At 38.4% G+C, this 25,699-nt stretch overlaps 1 protein-coding gene across 12 annotated transcripts in view; it reads right to left on the bottom strand.

The window, feature by feature from the left end:
• HERC3 (HECT and RLD domain containing E3 ubiquitin protein ligase 3) overlaps window positions 1-25,699 on the bottom strand; it is a 116,677-nt gene that overhangs the window by 38,438 nt on the left and 52,540 nt on the right. For all 12 annotated transcript variants that reach the window (XM_019025381.4, XM_055384648.1, XM_019025382.4 and 9 more), the window contains 13 exons: window positions 20,698-20,857; window positions 18,608-18,684; window positions 17,606-17,827; window positions 16,564-16,655; window positions 15,384-15,514; window positions 14,653-14,813; window positions 12,189-12,265; window positions 8,075-8,199; window positions 6,415-6,474; window positions 3,143-3,254; window positions 2,550-2,739; window positions 597-760; window positions 368-481 (listed from right to left, as the gene is read on the bottom strand). In XM_019025381.4, the coding sequence (XP_018880926.1) occupies window positions 368-481; window positions 597-760; window positions 2,550-2,739; window positions 3,143-3,254; window positions 6,415-6,474; window positions 8,075-8,199; window positions 12,189-12,265; window positions 14,653-14,813; window positions 15,384-15,514; window positions 16,564-16,655; window positions 17,606-17,827; window positions 18,608-18,684; window positions 20,698-20,857 (1,685 nt within the window). The remainder of the gene's footprint in view (window positions 1-367; window positions 482-596; window positions 761-2,549; window positions 2,740-3,142; window positions 3,255-6,414; window positions 6,475-8,074; window positions 8,200-12,188; window positions 12,266-14,652; window positions 14,814-15,383; window positions 15,515-16,563; window positions 16,656-17,605; window positions 17,828-18,607; window positions 18,685-20,697; window positions 20,858-25,699) is intronic.

Raw genomic sequence — 25,699 nt, 5'->3', positions numbered from 1 at the left:
AACTTTCTTATCTTGCAAAACTGAAGCTATACTCATTAAATAGCAACTCTCCATTTTCCCCTGCCTCCAGCCCCTAGCAATCACCATTGTACTTTCTGTTTCTGTGGATTTGACTACTTTAGATACTCTGATTTTTTTAAAGGGGGCAACTGATAAAATGTGTAACATTCTGGGTGACTACTCATTTATGACTCCTTATAACATTGATGATTACTTAAAGCACTTCCAAGTTTCTAGAATGCAAAAGGCCAGCTGGATGAAGAATAGGTGACACACTGACATCAAAGTCAAAGACATATTATACAGCTCACATGTGCTTTTCTTATAAAAAGACTAAAGCTTTAAAATATGCTTTATGAATTCTTACCATCCCTGCTTGATGCAAGAACCACATGAGGTAGTCTTCCTGAATGTCCACGAGATTGGAAATCTCAGGAATGTAAAATGTATCATATTCCACATGCTTCACTTTAAGATTTACCTAATGAAGAACAAAATACAGACAACTGAAACATGGCTTCCCAGAGAACATCTCACTAGGACATTTTGCCCTACCATCTAATCACCTCCTCCCCACTAGCACCTCCTATGCTCACCTTATATAACTTCTCCAAGAGTTTGAGAGCTGCTGTGATATAATTGTTAAACAGTACGGGAATTAAGAATGTCTTTCTTCCCCTCAGTAGATAAAGGACTGCACCTTTATAGAGGTTTACCAGCTTCATGAAATATTTCGGGCATACCTGAGACCACCAGTTATCTTTAGAAAGAAAGAAAAGACATATTTCAACATGTAATCTTGAGCAAGTATTTATGTCTTCTGCCTGCCAGTTAAAAATTGCTTTGTCTAGAAGATAAACATTAGTCTAAAATGCATTTTCCCAAAACTGACTTTAAAAAGAATCCATTAAAACCTTTTTGGGGAGAACAACAGCTGTACAAGAATCCCTGGAGCTTTTTTTGTAAAGCCTGGTCTGATTTTTTGCAAAGACTCAATCTGAAGGTTAACTTAAAAGTCCAATTCCAGACTACATGTGGACAAGATACACATATTTTGGGCAGGAGTGATGCCCAATGTATTAATCCAAAAAGCATTCCTATGTCCTAGCGCTTTCAGCCATCACTAAATCCTGAAGCAGAAATGCAAAGGATGACGCACCACATACCCTAGAAGCAGCACCAGTATGAAAACCATTCCCTTCCCTTTAAGAGGTATCATTAGTTGAAAAACTACGATTTTTATTTCTCACCAAAAAATGCTTTCTCATAACCAGACAAGAAGATTATACCACTGGCTTATACTTCGTTGGAAATAAACTCAGCCATACTGAAATACTTAAAGAATGAAATAGTATGTCTGAGATTTCCTTTAAAATACTCCAACAAAAAATAAAAAGGTGGTGAGGGCGAGGGACAGATGAAATAAAATGGGCAAAATACTGACAACTGCTGAATTTGTGTGGTGACTACCTGTAGCATACTCTCCATTTTGGGGTATTCTTTTAAATATCAATAATTAGAAGTTAAAAATAAAGTGTAAAATTGAACAATTATGTTCTCTTTGTATTTTCCAGCCTGGAAAAATAAAAATGAAAAAACTCTAAAACTTGAAAGTCAGGTAAGATTTCTTCTGATATTGCCACCTCTCTGTTTCACATCAACTAGAACACCTGAGAAAATGTGCCCCCAAAAGGCTTTTGATCTTAAAAAAAAATTAAGTACTAACATTTACTAGTGCTTTCATTATTATTTCTGTTTTTATCTCTTCTACAAAGGTGGAGGCAATATAGAAAAGCCAGTATTCCACCTTCAGGAACACAATCTCTTTATTCACGGCGAGACCACACTCAAGTAACATCCCAGTCCATCTGGAACACAGAAGTTACTGAGCTGCAACGACACCTAACAAAATTTACCAGGGGGGAAAAAAGTAAAAAGCCAGGTGATAGACTTCCTGCACTTGATTAATAAAAACATTTCAGGTGCTACTCCCATGAAAGACACTCTCCAAATCACTGAGGAACGGAAGGTTTTTATCTCAGCAAAGTGTCCGGAGCCTGCAAAAATCAGTGTGGACTCAACTGTCCTAAAAAAGAAAAACAAAACAAACATTTGGTAAGTCCACACTAGGTCATTTTCTTCCTCTCCTTTTTTGGAGACCTCTGTATCACCGAAACTGTTCACTTCACTCCCACCCCCTAAATTAGACATAGGAGAAAGACCAATGTACAGTAATACTGAGGTCCTATTTACTATAAGCAAATGTGGTAGAAAAAAATAGTTCAAGTTAAATAAATTAGGTTTGTGAATACTATAAAATCAAGATTATTCTGGCATGAGTCATTGCAAATAATCTAAATAATGGTTTTATTTTCAACTTGAAAATAGGGTTAGCTAAAAATTAACAGCAAAGAAAAAAAGGTTTTAAGTGTTAAGGATATTAAATGGCAACAAATAGATTCTTGGATCTCAAATCCACTGAGAGCCAGGAGTCACACCAACAAAACAAATGACCATAAAACCACTGATATCGAGGTTAGCAAATTCACCTAGTACTTTGCTGGGGTTTGTATCCAGCCGAAGAATGGCCATAGCCAAGGGAATAGTCAATGTTATATAATACTTGGAATCCTGGAGTAGGGGAAACTCAGGTAGTATTAAATAGATTCTCATGGCTTCAACATCTGGTGGTGAGCTTGACAACTGGGGAATCAGACAACTTTCAAAACTGTTCAAAATCTGTATGAGGGAAAAGAGTAATGAGAAATTCAAACATACTTGAGATCTAGTTAACTTTCTCTAAGTTCATAAGCTATTTGATAGACTCTCAGCTCTCATTCATTCACTATGCACTGAGAACCTACTATGAGCCCGACACTGGTCTAGGCCCTCAGCACACATCCATGAAAAGAAAAGCCAAAGATCCCTGCCAGTGCAAACTGTATATTCTAGAGGGGCATTGCCTTGGAAAGGTTTAAGCCAAAAGAAAGCAAAAGGTAGGTCTAATTCCCAGAGTAAATACTTTACAAAATTAAGATTTGGAGACTTTCACTTTTTCATCTTACTCTTCTTCTCTTGAAGTTGAATTCATCAATACAAAAATGCATTTTTAAGAATGCACTTTACAAATATAGAAACATACCTGTTCTAGAATCATGGAGTGCTGAGAGTTCATTAACTTCTCAAATAACACCCTAGTTGAGTTCAGGTCAATCCCAGGGATTTTGGGACTTGTTTTAAAATGTTCATCAATTCTAAACAAACAAAATCAAAAAGGTATATAATAAAAGAAAAAGCAAACACTCTGATAGGAATTATAAACAAGTAAACAAAATACTGTGTTCTTAGTAATCATATTTAAATTTGATCTGGCAGATAAGATCCACAAAAATACTACACTTTGCATAAATCTCAAAATAATAAACCCAAAATACAGAATATTATTCTTTCACAAAGAATAAACCACACTGGAATTCCTTTTACAAGAATTTTCAAATTTTTAAATCTGTTTTCCTTCAAGTCAAAGTACAAGGACTGTCATATCAAGTTAAGGCTATCTTGAAGTTTATAAACAAATAATTATTTCCCTGATTTCATCTTGTGTTTTTTGGTTTTTTTCTGTTTTTGTGGCTCATTGAACTAGATGTAGATGCTGTGGCTTGGTACAAATAACATCCCCTGTGCAAACTGGTCCACTCATCAACAAATGACAGTAGAACTTCCTTGTTGAAAGCCTTTCTTACCAAAGTATTTAAAATAAAAATGATCTATAGTAAATGCAAAGTTAATGTCTCTCATCGTTAACACAAAGGATACAATTACATTCACCCAAGGACTAATTTCATTGCCAGTATTTTTAACTTTCTAGCAACTAAATCATTTTTTTGACCTTAAATAAAATCTTAGCATTTTTGAGACTTAGAGAATATCTCATATATCCTGCTCTTGAACCTACCACATTTGTTAATTTACAAAAGAGCTATCTATTTGCAAAACAGGCTTCTGTTTTTGAGTAATGGACACATTCAGATGATTTTAATACACTCTGACAGCAATGTTATAATTTTTGAAAACATAAGAGTTTCTAACATTTTTAAAAAATCATATGTATCGGAACCCTATGCTCAAATGAAGATAAATTGCTTGTATTTTGTTTTTTCGGTCTTTCGTTGTTGTTGTTATTGTTTTTAAAATAAATCTGCCCAAAATATAGAAATGAATTCTGGTTTCCCATATGTAATTTTCCATATGCTTTTTGCTATGCTGTTGAGAAAACAAAAACAAAATGTTTTATCTATACGTATTTATTGCTTTGTAAATCTGGTCTTCATTTTGATTGGTTTCCTGAGATGCATCCTATGTACGCTACAGGAGTAGACTTTCTGAAATACACAGATGTCAGTTTGAAAAAAAATAAAAGGCTTTCCCCACAACTCTATACGAAATCTGTGATACTAAGGATGAACAACCTAACAAGTCTGGCCAAGAGCCCTTCCCAAATGTCATGAAAGCTATCCATCTAGAACAGGGTTTCTCAACCTTGGTACTTTTGACTTTTGGGACCAGAGGGTTCTTTGCTGGACAGGTGGGAATGAAGGATGTTTAGCAGCATCCCTGGGTTCTACCCACTGGATGCCAATACCAAGTCCCTCCCCATTGTACCAACCAAAAATGTTACCAGAAATTGCCAAATGTCCTTTGGGGAGCAAAATCACCCTGGTTGAGAACCCCTGTTCTGGAAGGCCAACATCAGCATAATCCAGAATATCTTTCCCTAGAGGAAAAAACTAATTACTAAATATGAAATGAATTGTGTGAGCTCATCCCAGCTGCCTTAATTATAAAAGTAAATGACTTTATAATCTCTAAATGCAACCAAAGAGAGTTTCTGAAGTGACCTCCTACAACCCAGTTAGGGACTCATTTGTGGGGAGGGGATGGTGATGGTTGAATTTAGGAGTCAACATGACTAGATTAAGGAATACCCAGATACCTGGTAAAGTATTATTTCTGGCTATGTCTGGGTCAGTTTTCTGTAAGAGATTGGCATTTGAATTAGTGACTAAGTAAAGAAAATCCATCCTCATCCAGTGTGGGTAGGCACCACCCAGTTAGCTGAAAGCCCAGAACAAAAAGGCAGAGCAAAGACAAATTCTTTCTCTCTTCTGGAACTAGGACATCCTTCTTCTCCTGCCCTTGTACATCAGAACTCCAGGTTCTGTGGTCTTTGCACTCCAATACTTACACCAGCAACCCCCACCCATTTCTCAGGCCTTCAGCCTCAGACTGAGAGTTACACCATCAGCTTCCCTGGTTCTCAGGCCTTTGGACTTATACTAAGCTATGATGCTGGCTTGCCGGGTTCTCCAGATTACAGATGCCTATGGCAGGATCCCTCAACCTCCATAATCAGGTGAACCAATTCCCGTAGTAAATCCCCTCTCTTCCTCTCCCTCTCTCTAGATACATCCATCTATCTATTTATCTCTCTCCTATTTGTTCCGTTTCTCTGAAGAACCTTGACTAACACAGGGATCGAGGGGTAGGGGTGGGATTCACACACAGAAATGAAGTCTAATTCATCTTGAGATCTCTTTAGCCTGGTCACTGGCAGAAAGGACTGAGAAATAATTAGGACTTGGGATTACCAAAGATCCAAACCCATGACAAGACCCTTTTGCTGCATCAGGTTCCTGAGGGAGATATTTGCAGAAGGGATAAGGCTAAGCAAATAAACATTCTATTTACTACTGGGGAGTTCAACCTCAAATATAATTCTCTGGTGAGCTGGGCTGGACCTAAATCCAAGGAGCCCCTGAAGCCTCCTTAGAATTACTCCCTGAAATTCACTCCTTTTGAGAGAAAAAAATAAAAAATAATAAAGATTTTAAAACTATGGGAAAGCAAACCAAAGAAATCAAGAAAATTATCTGAGGAATTAAGAATTTAAAATTATGACACATCTTAGAATACTCTGAAAATCTTACTGATGATTCTACCAATTATTTCTGAGATACAGTCTCTCTCGGTAATCTGCTTTTCTGCCATCCAGGTATGAATCAGCATTGCTCTTCCTGAAATCCTCTCATTACCATTATTAGGCATTCCAATTTTTGTGCAAAGCATCAGCTTACTCATTAAATTAAGGCCAACCACCATCAAAGAGAAGAAAAGTCTTTCACTGCCTTTGCTGAGTAAGTATTTGCATCACATGTGGGGTTTTAAGAAACTTTTTTTAAAAAGATGGGGCCTCACTATGTTGTCCAGGCTGGAATTCAGTGGCTATTCACAGGCATGATCACAGCATCCTAAAGCCCCAAACTCCTAAACTCAAGCAATCCTCCTGTGTCAGCCTTCCAAATAGCTTGAGACTACAGGTACACATGAGGTTTTTTAAGGCTCTAAGTCACTTACTTTTTTTCAAGAAAACTTCCATTCCAACAGGCTGCAGAAGATAATATCTGAACAACACCACTGCTCAAAGAAAAGAAGGGAGGGGGAGGCCTTTAATAATTACAAATAAATGGTTATTTAAGCATCAACAATAAAGTAATCATCTACTCAAGGATTTCATTAATAGCAGCTCTTTGTCAGCGGAAGCTTTGGAAAATGTACATTTGCTTTAGAAAAACAGGATGTCACATCTCAAAATGAAGAAAAACTTAAGTTTTCCATGTTAGGGAAAAAAAAAGAATATCAAAGCTCCTGAAAGAAAACCTCTTGTCCCAATAATGTTCTTGAATATTTTTCTACCACCAACCATCTAAGAAGTGCCCTATCTAAACTCCAAAGAGAAACACAGAATAAAACCAAAAAAGAGAAGCCAAGCTGTTACTTCCCGAACACAGAAATTATCTTGGCAAATTAATAACTGAAAAATTACTTCTATTTTGCTGCATATCTGAGACAGAAATTAAAAAATAGTGAAACAAGTGCTTATTCCCATTACCTTCTATTATACAGGCTCTGAGGAAACAGCTAATTCTGAGGACCCAAAATGAAACTGGACACCAGGAACCCTGGGCCTTTCCATTCAGTGTAAGGAAAAGGGAAAGAATAACACAAATATACAGCTGGGGAGGGGATTACAGTAGTTTCTGTTAATCACAGAATTTAGATCAGGAAAGATCTTTAAAGATCATTTCTTCCATCCATTAATTTTATAAATAAGAAAACAGAGAACTAATGGTAAAGTGTCACCGTTTCCCTTGCTGGACCCCAGCTAGCCCTCATCTCCTCTCCCCTGCGACCTTTCAGCCTGAGCTCCTTGGCAGAGCCATCCTAAGGTTAGAGGGATTCTGAAGACTGCCACAGAGCTGCTCTAGGGTGTTTCTAATGCTCTCTCACTCACAAAGTTACTAGCTCAAGTGCCTCAAAGTGTAGCGTCCTGGTCATTTGGCCCACTACAATCTATGTCATAATGCAGGAACCATTATGTACGTTTCTGGGAATAACCACAACTTAGTGCACAGAGCTTGATTTATTCTTCCCAAGAATCAGACTTTGCAGAAAAAAGTGGAGAGGCTGAGGAAAGCCAATGAAAATGTGTAAAAATGTGCAAAGGAAAATTGTCCTTTAAATTTGATAAAAGCTCTCAATCCTACTTACTGTTGGTTTTTTTTTTTTCTACATGACTCTGAATTACCATCTCAATCATTATGAATAGGAAAATGCTAGAAATTATTAAGATTAGGTAAGATAACAGCTGTCTCAGATTTGGGATGTTTTGGAACATGCATACACTAAAACCCATGGGAGTTAACCATAACGCTAAGCTCTCTTAGCAGAATCACCAACTCAGGCCTTCATCAGTCAGGATTTTTAAAATCATACAATAAACAAGGCAGGTTGAGGCATATACTGTGTGTGAGAACTGGGGATCCATCCATTAAGCTATTTGGGGCTAAGGAGATCAACCCTGAAATAGTAACCAAAAAAAAAAACCCACGATTCCCTATAATGTAAAACCCCATTTACATTCACAGTATCAATATGCAAGCAGGGAAAATCACACTAAGCTAAAAAGTTGTAACATACTTTGTGGAAAAAAAAATGAAGACAAGCAGCCACATACTTGATTGTATTTGCATTGTTGTGTTCTGAGAGTTTTTGTCTCCAAACTGCTATGGTTTCATCATTTATTAAACTGGTATAATGTGCTTGGTTCATAGTCCTGAAGTCAACAGCAGGAGAATAATTCTGGAGAATTAAATGTAACAGTAAAAAGAAGAAATTATGTAGCATGGATCTTGTCTCCTCTCCTTTCTCCCACATATTCTCCATTTTACATTTCACTTATGATCTAAATGCTGCAGTGTGCCGCCCAGATCCCCTCCACCCTTCAGAATGGAAGCTCCTGACAGATCCCAGCTGGGTTGCTGTCCAGGACTTGGCATTGACTGTTGCTTCACTATCCAGGACTTGGCATTGACTGTTGCTTCACTATCACATCCAATGGCAGGTAGAGGCATGGTGTAAAGGTCCAGCCCGCTTGCCTCAACTCAGGACTGGCTGAAGGACCATCACAACTTCAGTGCTCCTCATGGGACTGGCTGAGGCCTCTGTTATAACTGAATTGCATTTCAACCCCTCCCTCTGCGCAATCCTGCCTCCTTCATCCCTCAGTAGATGTTCTTCTAGAAAGCACTCTCCCAAAAACCTTTGAGTCTCGGGTCTGTTTCCCAGAGAAACCAACTCAGTACAACTTTCCCAGACTTCTTTCCCCTTTGCTTTGAATCACCGTAACAGCAGGTTTTTAAGGTATTAGTCATCTGCCATAAATGTCCACCAAACTTCAACAAAATGTATTACAAAAGAGCCAGAGTTCAGTTATAATCTATATGACAAATAACCTATAAAAACAATGACTCTTAATTTCTTGCTTCAAGTATATAGCTATTATAAGAAAAATGGCAGAAAAAGATGTTAATAATGTATGTCCTTGAAAATTCCAAATGTTGCCCAACACTGTACATCTTTTATTCAGTGAGATTAAAGAAAAAAAACATAATAAGCACTTTCCTTTTCTAAAATTGCTTGTTTTCAACTTATTTTCCCCAAGCCTTGTTCTTGATCGAGAACTAAGAAAAGGTTGATGGTGCTTTATACTCCTATTCTCATCTCCAGTGAAGAAGAAAAAGGTAATATTAAAGCACTCATTCATCAGCTCATGAGATTTTTTTTCTCCTTTGTACCTACACATAAAAACATAACTTTCAAAGTAAATTTTCTTGGTTACTTTCCCATAGCTTCAAGTTAAGGTATCATTATGGTAGGAAGGAGTAGAGCATGTAATAAAACAGAGATGCCTGACAAAGTTTGTGATCATCTGGTTATTGATAACTATCCTACTAAAATGGCCACAGATATCTATTGAGAGAACAAAAATCATCTTGAAGTACATACAGGAAACTCATAATCCAAAGCGGATGCTGGAGTACACACAGAGATTGTCTTTCCACCTCCTTGTAAAACCATTGTTGTTACGTAAATTTTATTTATTTCCCCCATTCAAAGGGGCAGCTGAACATCAACTCTAACACAAACCTACAATAAAATAAAGACTTGGAACTATTTTCTCATTCCTCATCATATGTCCAATAAACCAGAGACGCCTTGGGTGAAGTACAAGTTCAGAATCACTTGAAGAACCAAGAAAAAACATCATTCTTCCTGTCTTTAATACATACAGGCAAAAAAGGAAAAATTGCTCTTAGGTCAGTGTTTCTCAACTTTGGCTGGACTTTGAATCACCATGGGAGCGTTCAATAATACTGATGACCAAGTCATACTCCAGACCAATTAAATCAGAATCTCTAGAGTCATCAGTATTTTGTAGAGCTCCCAGGTGATTCCAGTAGGCAGCCAAGGTTAAGAATCACAGTTCCAGGAAAAAGAAGATTATGAGATAGACACACACACAAACACACACACATGCACACACAATTCTAACAATCCCAACCACATTCCCTCTTCAATTCTATCCAGGGAACAAAACGACAGGAAAAGGAGATGCTATGGTTTGCATTCACTAAATTCCCAAGACCTAGAATCAGTGTAGCAAAGGGGTATCTGAATATAACTCCTTCCCTCCCTTCTTTCACCTAAGGCCTGGCGGTAATGAATGAGTCAGCCTTTTATAAAAATAGAGGCTATGGCCGGGCGTGGTGGATCACGCCTGTAATCCTAGCACTTTGGGAGGCCGAGGAGGGTAGATCACTTGAGGTCAGGAGTTCAAAACCAGCCTGGCCAACATGGTGAAACCGGTCTCTACTAAAAATACAAAAAAAATTACCCAGGCATGGTTGCGGACGCCTGTAATCCCAGCTACTCAGAAGGCTGAGGCAGGAGAATCACTTGAAACCAGGAGGTGGAGGGTGCAGTGAGCCAGGATCACACCATTGTACCCCAGCCTGGGCGACAAAGCAAGACTCCATCTCAAAAAAAAAAAAAAAAAAAAAAAATAGAGGCTGTAACTATACAGGTGCTTTTTCTTGGTTCTTTAAGTGATATGGTAACAGGGTAAGCATATGATTTGATCAGCCTCTGTATCTAAATAATCATCTCTGGTTAATAGTTTAAGTAAATGTGCATAGGTTTCAGTTTCAAAAGAAAGAGCAACATCTTCTTAAGTAATGTTTACTTTCCTTTTTCTTTGTGATCTTACGCTTTTCATGCATACCTATCCCTCTTTCCAGTTGTTTAAACTTTAACCTGCCCTGCCTTTCTAATAGTATGCTACTTCATACTTCACTTCCTTCTCATCAGTGTGTTGTTTTCCAGGCCCAAGGTGTTGATTACAATAATAAAAATCAGTTACATATATCAGATACTATATTTACAAGAGAAAACTAAATTTCATGTTAAATTTCACAGGAAAATTAAAGTTGGATACTATTGAATAATGCCATTCAATACTAGTTTCTAGGGGAAATAAATACTTAAAACTCTATTACTTATGGACAAAAACTGATTATCCTCCACAGAGTCGGTGCCTTTTGTATTTTGTTTTATTGACATCTTGAAGAAACAAAGAAAAACCTCAGCTTCCTCAGGATTTCTCTGTAATACACACTCTGAGGCTGGGTCTAAAATAAGTCTAGGGCAGCAGTTCCAAATCACACCAGATGGTAGCACTAAGCCACCTTCTTCAGGCACCTGACCTGGAAAATAGCTAATCATCAGCTTTAGCTGTCCAGCCTACAGCCTCGGGCTCCACCAGGATCTTCCAACCTAATCACAGAATCAGAATGACTAGAAGGCAAATACTTTGTGTACTTAAAGATAGCTAAGTATCAAACTAATAGAGAAAGTTTCCAAGACAGAAAGAGCCCCTGGTTTCCACAGTTGCTCATTTTCTTCCCAGTCAATTCTGACTCCTTTTTCATCACTAAAAGCCCATTCCCTTGCTCCTCCAGGAGAGTATAAGGATCCATGCACCACTCGGAGCTGGTCCTGTTGAAATGTTTACTGAATAAAAGCAGGAAGGGTGGGGAAGAAGAAGAGAAGAGAGGAGAGAAAGCACAGGGGAAAGAGTGCAGCACTGACAACAAATCTGTGGAGTTTTTCCAGACTGAATTCCCCCAGCAAGGAAGAGTGGAAGGAATTCGAGCCCTGTCACAGAAACCTGGATCCACACTCTACCTTCAGGCAGAAATACAATGTCACACTGTCTTTATCCACTACAGTGATGCAGGAGACAATGGAAGGGAAATTTTGGTGTCATGTCATAAGCAGATTACAAATAATAAAATACATCTGAAAATTGTGGTATCTCTTACATACATATATATACTCAATCACATCAAACAAAGAAACCCACCAAGTTCTCAAACACCTAGCATTTGTTGCCACTTAACAGGGAAGAAAAGAAATGGAAAATCAAATAATGCCAAAGTAAGCAACAACTCCCTAGGCATCCTTTACAGAGTTTCTGGAACAAGTACAAATATAAATAAATAATTTCAAATTATAAATTAGAACTCCATAATTCCAGGAGAATTGTTGGCACTTCAAGGGAGCCAAATAGAGACAACTTCTTCCAGATTTAGTTTGCTTATTTTAAAAATAACATAGGATTGGTAGAAACAAAGAGTAACATTGCTCTTTATGTTGTAATTACTTGTTAAAAGAAATATTGGTTCACTATTATTCCTTCCTGGAAATAAGAGTCACAAGAAAAATTTTACCTCGTATTTGGAGCAAAGTACAAAAGTCTGGTCTCCTCCAGAGAAGATCTGCTTAACGATATGATATTTAAAGCGATCTGTCAAAAAAAAAATCCGAAAGCATATTTTTCATTAATTGAAGTTTCTCCTTGATCCCCTTTTCTACTGTCGCAGAATACGCTTCAGAGTGGGTACCTATCCATTTTAATTGTGTCACAGAAGTAAGAAATCTTCTCCCCTGGCTCACTGCCTAGGACTGTTTCTACTTCAATTAAAAATAAATATATAAAATGGTATCCTCCACTCTAACTCTTCTTCTGCCCCTCCCCAACTGCCAGTGAATCCTGACCTAGTTTCTCTTTTTCATTCTAACTCTGTCATGCCACTGACCTGAAATCTGAAATGGGCACTATTCTTTATGGTAACAAATAATTCAGCAAGTGAGTGTGGTGGGCCCAGGCCCCGTCAGGACGAATCTTGCCATGGAAGGACCTCCGTTTCCTGCTCCCTGCTTTACCTCCCATCACACTGTGTCCACGGTGACATTCTCCTACTACCACGTTGCCTTTATTTCTAATACACCACACTATTTCACATCTCGGTGCCTCCTCCCTCTGCTGCCCCTGGCACATGGGATTCTCCATGAATGTGCCCACCGAGAGCACAACCTGAATGTGCTTCTGGAACTGCACCTTGGTGGTGCTCACACCAACTCCCTCACAGTCCTCTACACCTGGCTAACTCCAAATCATCCTTCGAGGCACAGCTCAAACTTCCTCTAACCACAATACTTCTCCATGCCTTCCTCTGTGCTCCCACATTACCAAGAGGGTTCCTAAAACCATGTCATTTGCATAACTGACATTTACCTGCTTATGTTATAAAATCATTTTGGCAAACATCCAAGCACAAATTTAGGACCATGGAAGTCAGGTTATAATTCAACTTCAAAAATTTGTGGTTTTGAAATAACTAAAAAACACTTCAGTTGGTAAACTTTCTAAATAAATGTATTCCATGTATAAGTACAATGTCTTGGAGAAAAGAATTTACAAATTACAGAGAAGAAGACACAAAGCCATTCTTTTGCTTTTGGGAACATCACCCAGACAAAATCTTGTTTATTTATATTTTAAGTTGCACTACATTTCAGATGCTCATATATCCATTCCAAAAATGTCTACTGAGTGACAAGTTCATGCCAGGTCCTGTGCTATATGCTAGGTTTACAAAAAGGAAAAGAGTTTGTCTGTGTCCTTGAGTTTCTTATAATCCAGTACTAAAACTTATGATGGTTACTGTTTCAAACAAATTCCTGATCAAGCCATAAGTGTGTCACTTTATCGACTTCAAAATCAAAATTAATTATTAAGTTACACTTCCTTTTAATGATTTTCTAGCTCCATTTCATCCTCAGATTTATTATTTCAAGGTGAAGCAGTCATTCAATATTAATGACTGCCTTACTTTGATTTCCAATGAAATCAAGACTGCTATTTAACTATTTTTTAAGGGAAGAAAAAAAATGGCATAAAAAGAAATCACATCATGTTATATACCAAAACGCCAACAGCAAAGTAGAGGTAACATAGTACACATGATTTAGAATGACCTGGGTTTAAATCCTGCCTCCAGAATCTATGTGATCTTGGGCAAATTACTTGACCTCCTTAAGACTTTGTTCCCTTATCTCTAACATGGGGATAATAACCACTAACTAGTTCTTGGGTTATTTTGAGTGCTTTGCATAGTAATGAAACGTCATTAAGCATTCGATACATGAGAACTGTCGTTATTAGCAACAACAATAAAATGTATACACCACCACCAAGGTCTGTGGAAACAAAATAACTGGTATAGTTTGAATGTATGTTCTGGTCAAAACTCATGTTGAATTGCAGTAATCCCCAATGTTGGAGGTGAGGCATGGTGGGATGTATTTAGATCATGAGGGCGGATCCCTCATGAATGGCTTGGGCCATCCCCTTGGTGATAAGTGAGCTCTTGCTCTGAGTTCACATGAGATCTGGTGGTGTAAAATGTATGGCACCTCCCCTCCACTCTTCCTCTTGCTCCTGCTTCTGCCATGTGAAGTGTCTGCTCCTTCTTTGCCTTCTGCCATGACCGTAAGATTCCTGAGACCTCCCCAGAAGCCAAGCAGATGGCTGCATCATGCTCCCTGTAGAGCCTGCAGAACTGTGAGCCAATTAAAACTCTTTTCTTCATAAATCACCCTGTTTCAGGTGCTCTTTACAGCAATGCAAGAACGGCCTAACACAACAGTATTTCCTGCTTTATTTATTCTCTAGGATCTCAACTCTACAGCTTCATGCATAGTAAGTACAGAAATTATTAATTGATGTTAAAAAATACCTTATCTTCATTCCCTCCAAAAGACCTCAAAGTAAGTAATAGATACATATTCTGTAAACGACTGTTTTCATCACTTAAAATACCATTAAATTCCAGAGACAATCATTCTTACCAGCTCGGGCTGAAAGCTGGCCACTGTGGGCAGCCCAGTAACCCTTGACAGGAGATGGGCACTTAACATTACAAGTGTGCCCAGTTCCTAATTGACCTCTTGCTCCACAACCAAATGCATAGATGAGTCCAGAAGAAGGCACGAAGGCTAGGGTATGTTGTCTGTGAAAAAATAATTTAACTCATCAGCATAGTTTCTACTAATGTGGATGTACACTCTGACTCTGACTTTTAACTTCCACATGTGCACAGCACAGGGTGCTCCTATAGAGCCTTTCCCATGTTAACACATGACTCTTCTTGCAGCGGCTGCTCTCCATAATACTATCCTCTAACACTCTAGATCATGAGGAGGGTGGCAAGTCAGGAAAGAGCTGAATGATCTGCTGCATGTGGCCTCTAAGATGAACGGAGAGAAGCAGGGTAGACTCAGGCAAAAATTTCCAAGAAGTTCTTTGGGACTCTCTCACTTTTCCTTTCTTTATCCCTTCCCCACATCCTGCTACTCTTTATCCCAAAAGAAGCCTAATGTCTCCGTGTTGCTCTGCTTATCTAAAACCCTTCCTTGCCACACTCTATCAAGGTCTTTCTCCACATTTCACCATAGGCGTGCATGCAGTTAAGATCTCTTAAAATGACGGTGACTAGGTATAATCACATTCTTCATCACTACAAAGATAAGACCAATTTCTGGGTCCTAGTGAATACAAGCAAGCTTTGAGGAACACTCACCTGCCACAAGCAATCTGAGTTACTTCGCTACCCATCAGCTCTAGAACTCTTCTAGGATTAACCTCATCATTCATGGAGTCGTGTCCAAGTTGCCCACAGGAACCAGCGCCAAAGGTAAACACACCTCCACTCTAACAAGGAACAAACACCATAGGACTTCACTGTATCTTTAAGGGTATCCCTCTAAACCTTGTATACAAAATGCCTATCACAACAATGTGCACAAGAGCACTACATTCACTTGACACTTGGCCAAAATCACTTTGTAAGGATGTTCATTAAATAGAAAAATAATAAAAAGGGAATTTCAGACTGCATCTTTATGGAACAAAGATAGCAATGCTCAAAGGAATGTGTGCCTTCTGTAAATTTTTAAAATTGTTTGAAAGTACAATGATGTGTTAGGAAGCAAAATTTTAAAAAAGGTGAAAGGAGCTAGGCTAAATGAGATGATTTTACATGATCATTCACATATAAGAAATTAAGTGCTGTACAAATTCCTTGGTAAGTAAGCTGTTTTTTTAACAGCTGTATTTAAATAAATGTTAAGGCATTTTATCAAAGTGAACATAGAATAATATTTGTTCAATATAAAAATACATTTTCATTCTCTCTAGAATGTATTTAGAAGCAAAAGAAACACGATTATTTTAAAACATTAATTAAACTGCTGTTTTTTACATATTTAAATGACTTGTTTTAAAGGAACATAGGACATCATTTTATATATATTATATATACATAAAATAACAAAAATAACAAAGTGCTATCTTTGTTCCATAAAGAACCAAGGAATTTATATATCTATAAATATATATATAATGTAGATTTAGATATATTTAAATCTATATTTTATATATAAATATATACATTATATTTATATATAACCTACATTTTTATATATATAATCTACATTATACTTGTATATATATATAATCTACATTATATGTGTATATATATATATAAAAAATCTACAAGATTACCAAAGAGGATAACAGAGACATACAAAAAAGTAGTCTTTTTCTATTCCTTTGGAAAACAACAAACCCACATACAAGAGAGCATTCAAGTTCAAGCCACAATACTGTAATCACACACCATCACTACACTAACATAATCAAGCAATTCTAATCACCCATCTTATCCCCAGCACCAAAGTAGAATACTCTGAGCTCCTTACCTTTGTGAGAACTGCTGTGTGTTCTTCTCCACAACTAATATAGACAACTTTTTGCGTGCGTAAGAGTTTTACATGGCATGGAGATTCTCGATCTAGAATAAATTAAATATCAGAATATCACTACCATTTGCCTTTGAGATGAAATATATACAACTATCTTGGCATGAATTTTGGATTCCTGGATTCCTGACGCATGTTCAGTTTCCTGCCTGCATCTGTACTTGGATATCCAACAGACTTCTCAGTTTTAATTTACCTAAAACCTACCTCATGGTTTCCCTACACTCTCCAACCCTGCCCACTCTCCAGCCCACTTTACTACACACAGTTTTCCCCATTTCAGAAACAGTCATTTTGCCCTTCCAGCTGTTCCTTTATTTCAAACCACACATCCAACAGTGAACAAAACCAACTGGCCTCATCTTCAAAATATGTTTAAAATCTGACTTTACTCCCACTACCTCCAAGCTAGTCTTCCAGCTTCCCCCTTGACCCACTACAGCCAAAGCCAAAGTGGATCACTCTTCTCCTCCAAACCCTCAGGGTCTTCCCCTCTCACTGAGAAAACCAGTTATATCCTCACCCTGCCCCTCAGGGCCCTGCATAACTGGGTCTACACGACCTCTCTGACCTGCAGCTGTGCTACTCTTCCCCTTCTCTCCAACTACATCTCTTCCCACATGAGACCTTTGCACACCCAGTTCTCTCTGACAGGAACATTTTTCACCCAGACATCTACATGTCCCATCTCCCACCTGATTTCCTACAGGTTCTGCTCAAACATTTTCTTATCAGAGGGGCCCTTCCCCACCACCTTATGTAAAGCAGGAAGCTGCACTCTCAAACCCTGTGTATTTACTGGTTTTGTTGCACCTCCACTCACTAGAATACAGTCTCCACTAAGACGAGGATGTTCTCTATTTTGTTCACTGCTTCTCCCTTAGTATCTCACATGGGGCTAGCACATAGTAGATCCTCAAGAAGTATGTGTTAAATGAATGTGCTTTTAAACTAAATACATACATATGAAGGGTTTACCTACCTTTTTCATCACTGAGCCCTAGCTGCCCTGCATTATTCATCCCCCAGCCAAAAACAGCTCCTGAGAGAGACAGGGCAAAGCTGTGAGCCCCTCCGGCAGCCACCTGAGCCAGTGGGATCCCCTCCAGGGACCTCACCCTCTGCGGGCTGGCTTGGGAGGGGAACTCCTTCCCTAAGCCAAGCTGCCCATGGCTGTTCTTTCCCCAGGTGAAGAACTGGCCATCTGAAATAACAGGATAACTGGTATTACCATAAAATGATACAAGCTCCACACACAAAAATAATCTAGTTATTAGGGTCATTTGCCAGTTGCCCCCCAACACCAAACCCACCCAAGAGCAAAGGAACAGAGATACTTCATGCTATCAGACTGCCAAAACCAAAACTCCCAAGTGATATAACAGAGAGGTAAGCTGAGTCTTACTGCCCTTCAAAGGCTATTAAAATTTATACACAGAAAATATTAAATGTATAAGTAAATTCAATTTCAAACAGGCCAATTACCAGGCTTAAGCAAGATCACACTAGTTCTGACCACACTAAGTCTATGAGACCCAAGACTTCGGGAGGTCCAGCTATGACCACTTGGTCTGCTCTGCAGATAATCAAGCAGGACACAGAAGTGCAGATTTATTTAGGTTTCTCCAACTCCTTCTTTTTCATTCGTTTGGGAGCTTGATAGTGGAATGTAGCTTGAGAGTTGGCTGTCGCTAAGAAAAATCAATCTCCTCCATGCTCAGAACACCTAGGTATGGTCCTGCCCCCTGCTTATCTTCCCCTGTGAAAGTTGGAGCAGCAATGATGACCACCTACTTCATCATCCACACCCTGAGAAAAGGATGAGCTATGCAAAGCCCATCTGAGAATTGTCACTGTCCAACAGCAATGCATAGACCCTAACCAGTTAATTCAAAGTTTTCAGTTAGATAATATCACACAAAAAGACAAAGAGAAATGTTTTCAAAATTAACATAGCATTAGCATATGTTTAATGTTACTTTACCAGCCGCAAGAGCCAAGCAATGCCAGTTGCCACAGGAAACTTGTAATATTGTTTGCTGGTTCAGCTTTTGTATTAACCTAAAACAGAAAAGGCTTTCTTTTTCAGATAGATATTCACACACAAACACAATTATCAGAAATATTCCCAATTAAATAAAATATCAGTAATAAATAACATCATCTTGCCTAGAAGTCTTTTTAAGGCCAGGAACAGTGGTTCACGCCTGTAATCTCAGCACTTTGGGAGGCCAAGGTGGGCTTATCACCTGAGGTCAGGAGTTCGAGACCAGCCTGGCCAATATAATGAAACCCCATCTCTACTAAAAATACAAAAAAAATCAGCCGGGCGTTGTGGCACATGCCTGTAATCCCAGCTACTCGGGAGGCTGAGGCAGAGAATTGCTTCAACAATTCCCCATCACCATTACTCTTGTCACAATCAGTTGTAGAAAAGAAGCAGGTCAGAAGAACAAAGACAGATAATAGAGAAATTGTACCCTTGAGGTGGGGAAAAGGGAGTCCATACAGTGCAAGCACATACTGTATTTTACCTACTTGTCTCCTTCTATCCTCCCCATAACCCTTGTAAGGTACACAGTAAGTAATTTTTAAGTTAGGAAACTGAGGCTTAGAAAAGTTAACCTGCCCAAGGTCATTCACCTTACAAGTAAAAGAGCCAGTATTGGAATCCAAGGCTTGTTTGACATCAGAGCTATGTTACTTTCCACAATACAAAGGTATAAATTAATGAATTTATTTCAATTAACTTATAATAGAAAACTATATACAAATCAAAGTCTTAGAAGTCATCCATAATTTGAACATGAATAATGAATATTAAGCTACTACTGTAGCACAGATTACTTCATTTTTAAAAACTAAATGCCATTAAAAACCTTAATTGTGTTTTGGTCATCAACAAATGAAATATTTTTGCCATTAATGTTATAAACATTTTCCCTAATATTACACACAACATAACATCTAGCACTTCTTTTTTCTTACTGCCACTCTTCCTCTCCCCACAAAATTAAATTAATTTTTGGAAGAAATGAATCTAAGACATTACCTGTCCTAAATCAGGAACTGAATCAAATCACTCTTACCTCCATGGTCCTCTTATTTAACACAACTTTTGATTAAAGAGAAAAAAATCTAAGAAGGGCAAAAAAGAAGAGGAAGAAGAATATGCTGTTCTTTAAAGGGGACGATAATTAGGCAGAGGAGGAGAGGCCATTTATTAAATTTGTACTCAGCAATGTATGTGACAGGCACTCCTAGCAATGGTGATGTTAAAATAAATCATCCAATTATCCTGCCATTAATAGCTCACATCTTTGTAGTAAAAACAGATATTAAATAAACAATTACAAAGAATGTGTACTACAGTAGTGGTATGTGGAACACTTGTAGCACAAAGGAGTAAGAATAGAATAAAGGAAATAAAATGGCAGCTCTTTGATCATTAAGAACCTTCAACAAACTGAGACACCACCACTAAAAAGTCCATTTGAAAGTAACTTCAATATTTGGGATGTTCTCTTAGTGGCAACTATTAGATACTTAGCTAAATCATCTAAGGTTTAGATTTAAGTGAATCTTTAAGAGACTCAAAACCTACTGTATTAATATTTTTGCATTAAAGAATCTATGTATATCTGGTATTTTAGCTGTTTGTAATGCTTAAAGTGATTTGGCCTATCAGAGTAACAGGTCAGCTTTGTGATTCTATTTTAAAGTACTTAATTGAGTAATTCAGACTTGCAATTTTCAGTTGAAGGTTAATAAGCCTATGATGTGAAAGATGTCTTTTTTATTCAAACATTTATCGACTGCCAGGCACTCAGCAAGCAAGCAGGCTACTAGAATAAATAAAGTACAGTTCCCAACCGACTCACATTTTTGAAACAGAGACAGACACTTCTATAAATAATTGCAACTTTTGTGACAAGTGTTTTAATAGTATAAGGCACAGGAGTGGCGCAAAGGAAATAGCAATTAAATGAAGAAAACAGAAGAAAAACAAGGAGTCTAAGAAATCAACAGCAGGAAATAGCATTTAAAACAACTGACATTTGAAAACCTTCTTACCTGGGCACTGCCACAGAATCCTCAGTAGTCATGAGTCCTAGCTGACCATCACTCCCTGCACCCCAAGAAAACAGCTGGCCTCGGTCACTGAGGGCCAGACTGTGGGACTCGCCACATGCCACATGAATGATATGCTGATCTGCCAGAGCTCCAATTTGTTCTGAAAGAGACAAATTGGAGGAGGAAAATGTACAACCCAGAAACAGGAATACTGCTACCATTACACAGGATTATCTTCCTGGGCAGTTTCATTTTTTAACAAGAATCACTTAATCTGAGTATTTATAGAGATTATAAATTTCACATATTTCTAAACTCTATCAATTTACATTCGGAGACCCGGGGTAACACACATAACTATAGTAGCACACACATCCCAGATGTTCCCTGAACCTATACAGCCATGTGCCTGGTTCTTCTCTCTCCAGGGAGAAGCCTGTACTATTTGGAGATGTTCCATCCAAGAGGCCTAAATGTTGAGTGGAAATGAAACATATTTCTAAAAGTAGCAGGAGTGGGTGAAACTCTGCCTGGAACAATGAGACCCTCTCCCCCCACATACAAACACACCCAGAATGCTAAACAACTTTCTCCCCTCAGTTCTGGATCACAGTCTTGTCTGTATCCAGCCAGGAAACAGAAGGATCTCTCTCTGGGAAAACTGGCCCAAAAGACAAGACCCGCAGATAGTGACATTTGTGCATCCCTCAATGAAATGTCTAGCTTCCCATCAGTCAACAAGAATCACACACACCATGTGAGTGGACACACACAGCTCCACTCACATGTTAGCACCTCACCCTTAAATGTAAAAGGCCAGACAAGGATCACCCTATGTGTGAGGAAAACTTAAACATGAAAGGCAAAGAGCAACATAAACAGAAGGAAATGAACTCTGAAAAAACAGATCGTGCAGGGAGCAAAGTTTCTTAAAAGTCTTTTGAGAAATCAAAGAATATATTTCCACTCATGAACTAGAAAGAGAGTGCTATAGGAAAGTATTATTCAAAAAACAAACCAACAGAAATATCTTGGAAACCAAAAATGTGGTAGCATAAATTAAAAAAAAAAAAAACCTTCAAAAGCAGGATTGAAAGTTAGAAATGAAGAGATTTTCTAGGAAATAGAAGAAAAAAGCAAAGAGAAAATCAGAAGGGGAAAAAAGATAAGAAATTATAGGATTGTTCCAAGAGGTCCAACATCCAGAAAGAGAATGGAGAAGACACAAGATATAAATATTTCAAAAAAAAATCACAAGAAAATTTCACACTGAAAGGATCTATTAAGTGCCCAGAATAATGACCAACAAAATACCTACTGTAGAACCCTTCATCTTGAAATTTCAGAATAACAAGAAAGAGTCTAAAAGTTTCTAGAAAAGAACATGTTTACATACAATAGAACAGGGATCAGAATGGCATCATACTTCTCAGAAGCAACACCGAAAACTGTAAGACAATGGAGGGATGCCCTCACAATTCTGAAGGAAAGTAACATCCAATCAAGAATTCCATACACCAGCTGCGAATGAAATGTGAGGCAAGGGGAGCAAAAGGGCAGTTCTGGAGCATGTAAAGCTCTCAAAATATTTTACCTCCCATACTGCTTTTCTCAGAAAGCTACTGGAAGATATGCCTCCAAAACAAAGAACTCAGGATTTAGGAACCAGGAATCTTACACAGACAGGAAGGAGGTGAAGAACCTTTCCAGACAGCTATGTAGCATGCCTACAAAGCAAAGGTGGAGGGATGTCTCCAAGGTGAAAAAGAAAACACTACTTAAAGAGTTTTAGAGCATTATGAGTTTTATAATTCTACCAGAGATACAGAGGTTACTGTGGAAAAAAAAAATTAAAGTCAGTAACTTCAGGAAAAACTAAATGATTTATGAGAAAGAAAAGCAATCATGGTACATGCAATCATAATAACCAAACAAAAATACTTTCCATAGTTAATAATTGTCAAATTTTATTTAAAAGATTAACTCTTTGGGGAAGGATGAGTGTCTGGTGGTGAGGAAGAGGAGAGGGTAGGTAGAGAATATAACAGAACTCTAATCTTTGCCAGTGTGAAGTTTCCAGATTATGTCCAATATTGAAAAAAATCAAGAAATAATATTATAAGCATGTTATTTAGAGACATAAAGGTAAGCAGCAAAAAAAAAAAAAAAAAAGCTAAAAAGTTGAAATGATAGGGAGTGAGATTCAAGATAAGGACAGGTGAGGCAGGGAACTGTTATTGAACCTGAACACAGTTTGCATAAATATATTCCTTCAAAACAATAACACTTTTTTTTAACTGAAAATATGCTCATGCCAGAGAAATTACCATAATAAACAGAAAGATTCTGTAATTCCTATTGTTCCCATTGTCCATCTTCTTTAACCTCTGCTCACTACTTACTTCCCAACTCAGCCTTGAACCAGACACAAACAATAGTCCTATCTTTACCTTGCAAAAATGTAAGGAACGCTATCAAAGGAGCCCAGGTGGCTCAGACTCCACTCTAACCAAATTTCCACCTTGCACCAATTCCAGGACTTGGACGGCTTTTCTGTTCTCTAGACCTGGGGCCTAGCCTGATGCTTTCTTTATTCACGACTGAGGCCTGTCTCTTGGTACCTAACCTTCCTGCTACTGACTAGCAGCCTTACCTGTCTGAATGTTAGTATATGGCCTAACACAACACTAATAATTTTCCCCACTATCCTGACAGAACACCGTCGCTCTGATCTGTCTGCTGTTTTCTTTCCCTCAGACTCTCAATAGCATCCCTCTCTTGATCTTGTCTTTACTACAGCTTAGTAGCCTCAAAAGGGAACACGTGGATTCCAATGACCATTGACTCCCAGTCATGTCAATCTCTAGGCAAACCAATTCCTGTCCCATCACTCACCAGCCCCACCTGAGCTCCTTTGATAGCATTCCTTACATTTTTGCAAGGTAAAGGACTATTCTTTGTGCCTGGTGCAAGGCTGAGTTGGGAAGTAAGTAGTGAGTAGAGGTTAAAGAAGATGGACAATAGGAACAACAGGAAATCCAGCTACCCTCACCACAACAACAAAACCTGCAGCCACAAAGGCAGAAATACTGTTCAGCAATGCAAATGTTGATGGAGAACCAAACCACTGGTTACACAAGTCTAACTTATTCTATTTCTTCTAGCCAGAAAACTGCGCTCGTCTAATTCAGGCTGGAGATCTGTCACTGTGGAACTATAATCCCTCTTCTAGAATCTACCCCCCTAGGTCAGCCCAGTGTGCTGATGAATGCCTCATTCACTCCCCTCTCTGAATATACCCCTGCCCCACTTGGGAACATTCAGGCTGAAGTGCCCTCTGATTCATTTTCACATGCAGTCTCTTCTGATTCATTCCGTCAAGACTATACACTATATTTTGCAGATGATGATGGAACCTCAACCCACACATTAAAATAACTAAACACACTGAAGAAGCATTTGGTATTTTTCGAGGATAAAAGTATACTTTCTCTCTGAACCTTTCACAGCAACACTTTAAAGTTTTTAAAACTCTTTAGTAATGTTTCCAGTTCTGAACAAGTCATGGTAGTTAGGACAGCACAGTGGCCAATGTGGAGTGCTGCTTACAGCAAGTCAGCAGTTCAGCTGTACTTGCATTATTAGGGTTAGTTCTACTTAGCTCTTGAGCCCATCATAATTTTTTAATGTTTTTTGAGTTAATGGTAAATTTGTCATTTAACCACCAAAAGATGGTAACTGAGAAGGATGATATGAGTCTAGGGGGTAGATGGATGATGCAGATTCTTAAGCCTTGCAACAACCCTGTGAGGCAAGGGCACAGGGTTGTTGTCCTCAACTCAGAAAGGGGATGTAATTTGGCCAAGGCTCACAACTAATGATTGGTGGAACTTGGATGGACACCAGGTCTGTCTGACTTCAAAGCCCATTATACTTGACTAAGCTATATTGTCTTTCCTCTGGAAAAGAATTGGATAGATTTTAAATTGGTAAAAGTAACCTACAAAGTGAATACCCTATTTATGGATAATGGAAAACTAACTTTTTCCTCACCGTCTGTTCACACAAGAAACACATCCAATGGCTTACAGTAAATAATATCAGCATCTGGGTAGAAAGGACAGTAGTTCCCCCTTATCTGAGGTTTTGCTTTCCAGAGTTTCAGTTACCTGCGATCAGTGCAGTGCAAAAATATTAAGTGGAAATTTCCAGAAATAAGCAACTCATAAGTTTTAAATTGCATACCATTCTGCGTCATGTGATGAAATCTCTCACTGTCCCGCTCTACCTGGGACAGGAACCATCCCTTTGTCCAGCATATCCATGCTGCATATGCTCCCTGCCTGTTAGCCCCTTAGTAGCTGCCCCTGTTATCAGATTGAAAAAGCATAGTATATATAGAATTTGGTACTATCCAAGGTTTCAGGTATCTAGTGGGGGTCTTGGAACACATCCCCTGCAGATAAGGAGGGACTACTATATACAGTATATACAAAATTAGTCATTAACAGTTGGCACTAAGTTTTTAATAAAACTATCATAAAATAAATGTAAGCAGTTGATAGTACAAAGAGGGTTAAACTTTCACCACTTAGATGTCTCCTTTCCGCTTTTCCGCAAATTGTCAACTCTACTATTATACTTTTAATAGTAGAAAACAAGACAGAGACATATTGTAGGAAACCCAGTTCTTCACCCTACCATTCTGCACATTCTAAGTCCTCACATTCACCCTAACTCTTGATTTCCTGTTCCCACTGAACTCTTACCCTCCTGCACATCTTTCCTCCTGCTGCTATACTCTGCTCTCCTGACTGCTTTTTCTCCAAAATACTATCAACCCAGTCTGTGGGGTGCAGCAGACTTTTATTGAAAGTCTGGGTGATGGAGATACACTGTATCTCGGCAAACCACTCAAAACAAAATATTATACATCCAAGTTCCTCTGCAGTTCCCAATACAGAAGATGGCCTGGTATCTAATTTTCATCCTAGAGTCTCCC

Source organism: Gorilla gorilla, chromosome 3 (assembly GCF_029281585.2).
Source record: "Gorilla gorilla gorilla isolate KB3781 chromosome 3, NHGRI_mGorGor1-v2.1_pri, whole genome shotgun sequence".
Lineage (NCBI taxonomy): Eukaryota > Metazoa > Chordata > Mammalia > Primates > Hominidae > Gorilla > Gorilla gorilla.
The sequence above is the reverse complement of the archived record's forward strand: the minus strand, read 5'-3'. Positions and strand labels throughout refer to the sequence as shown.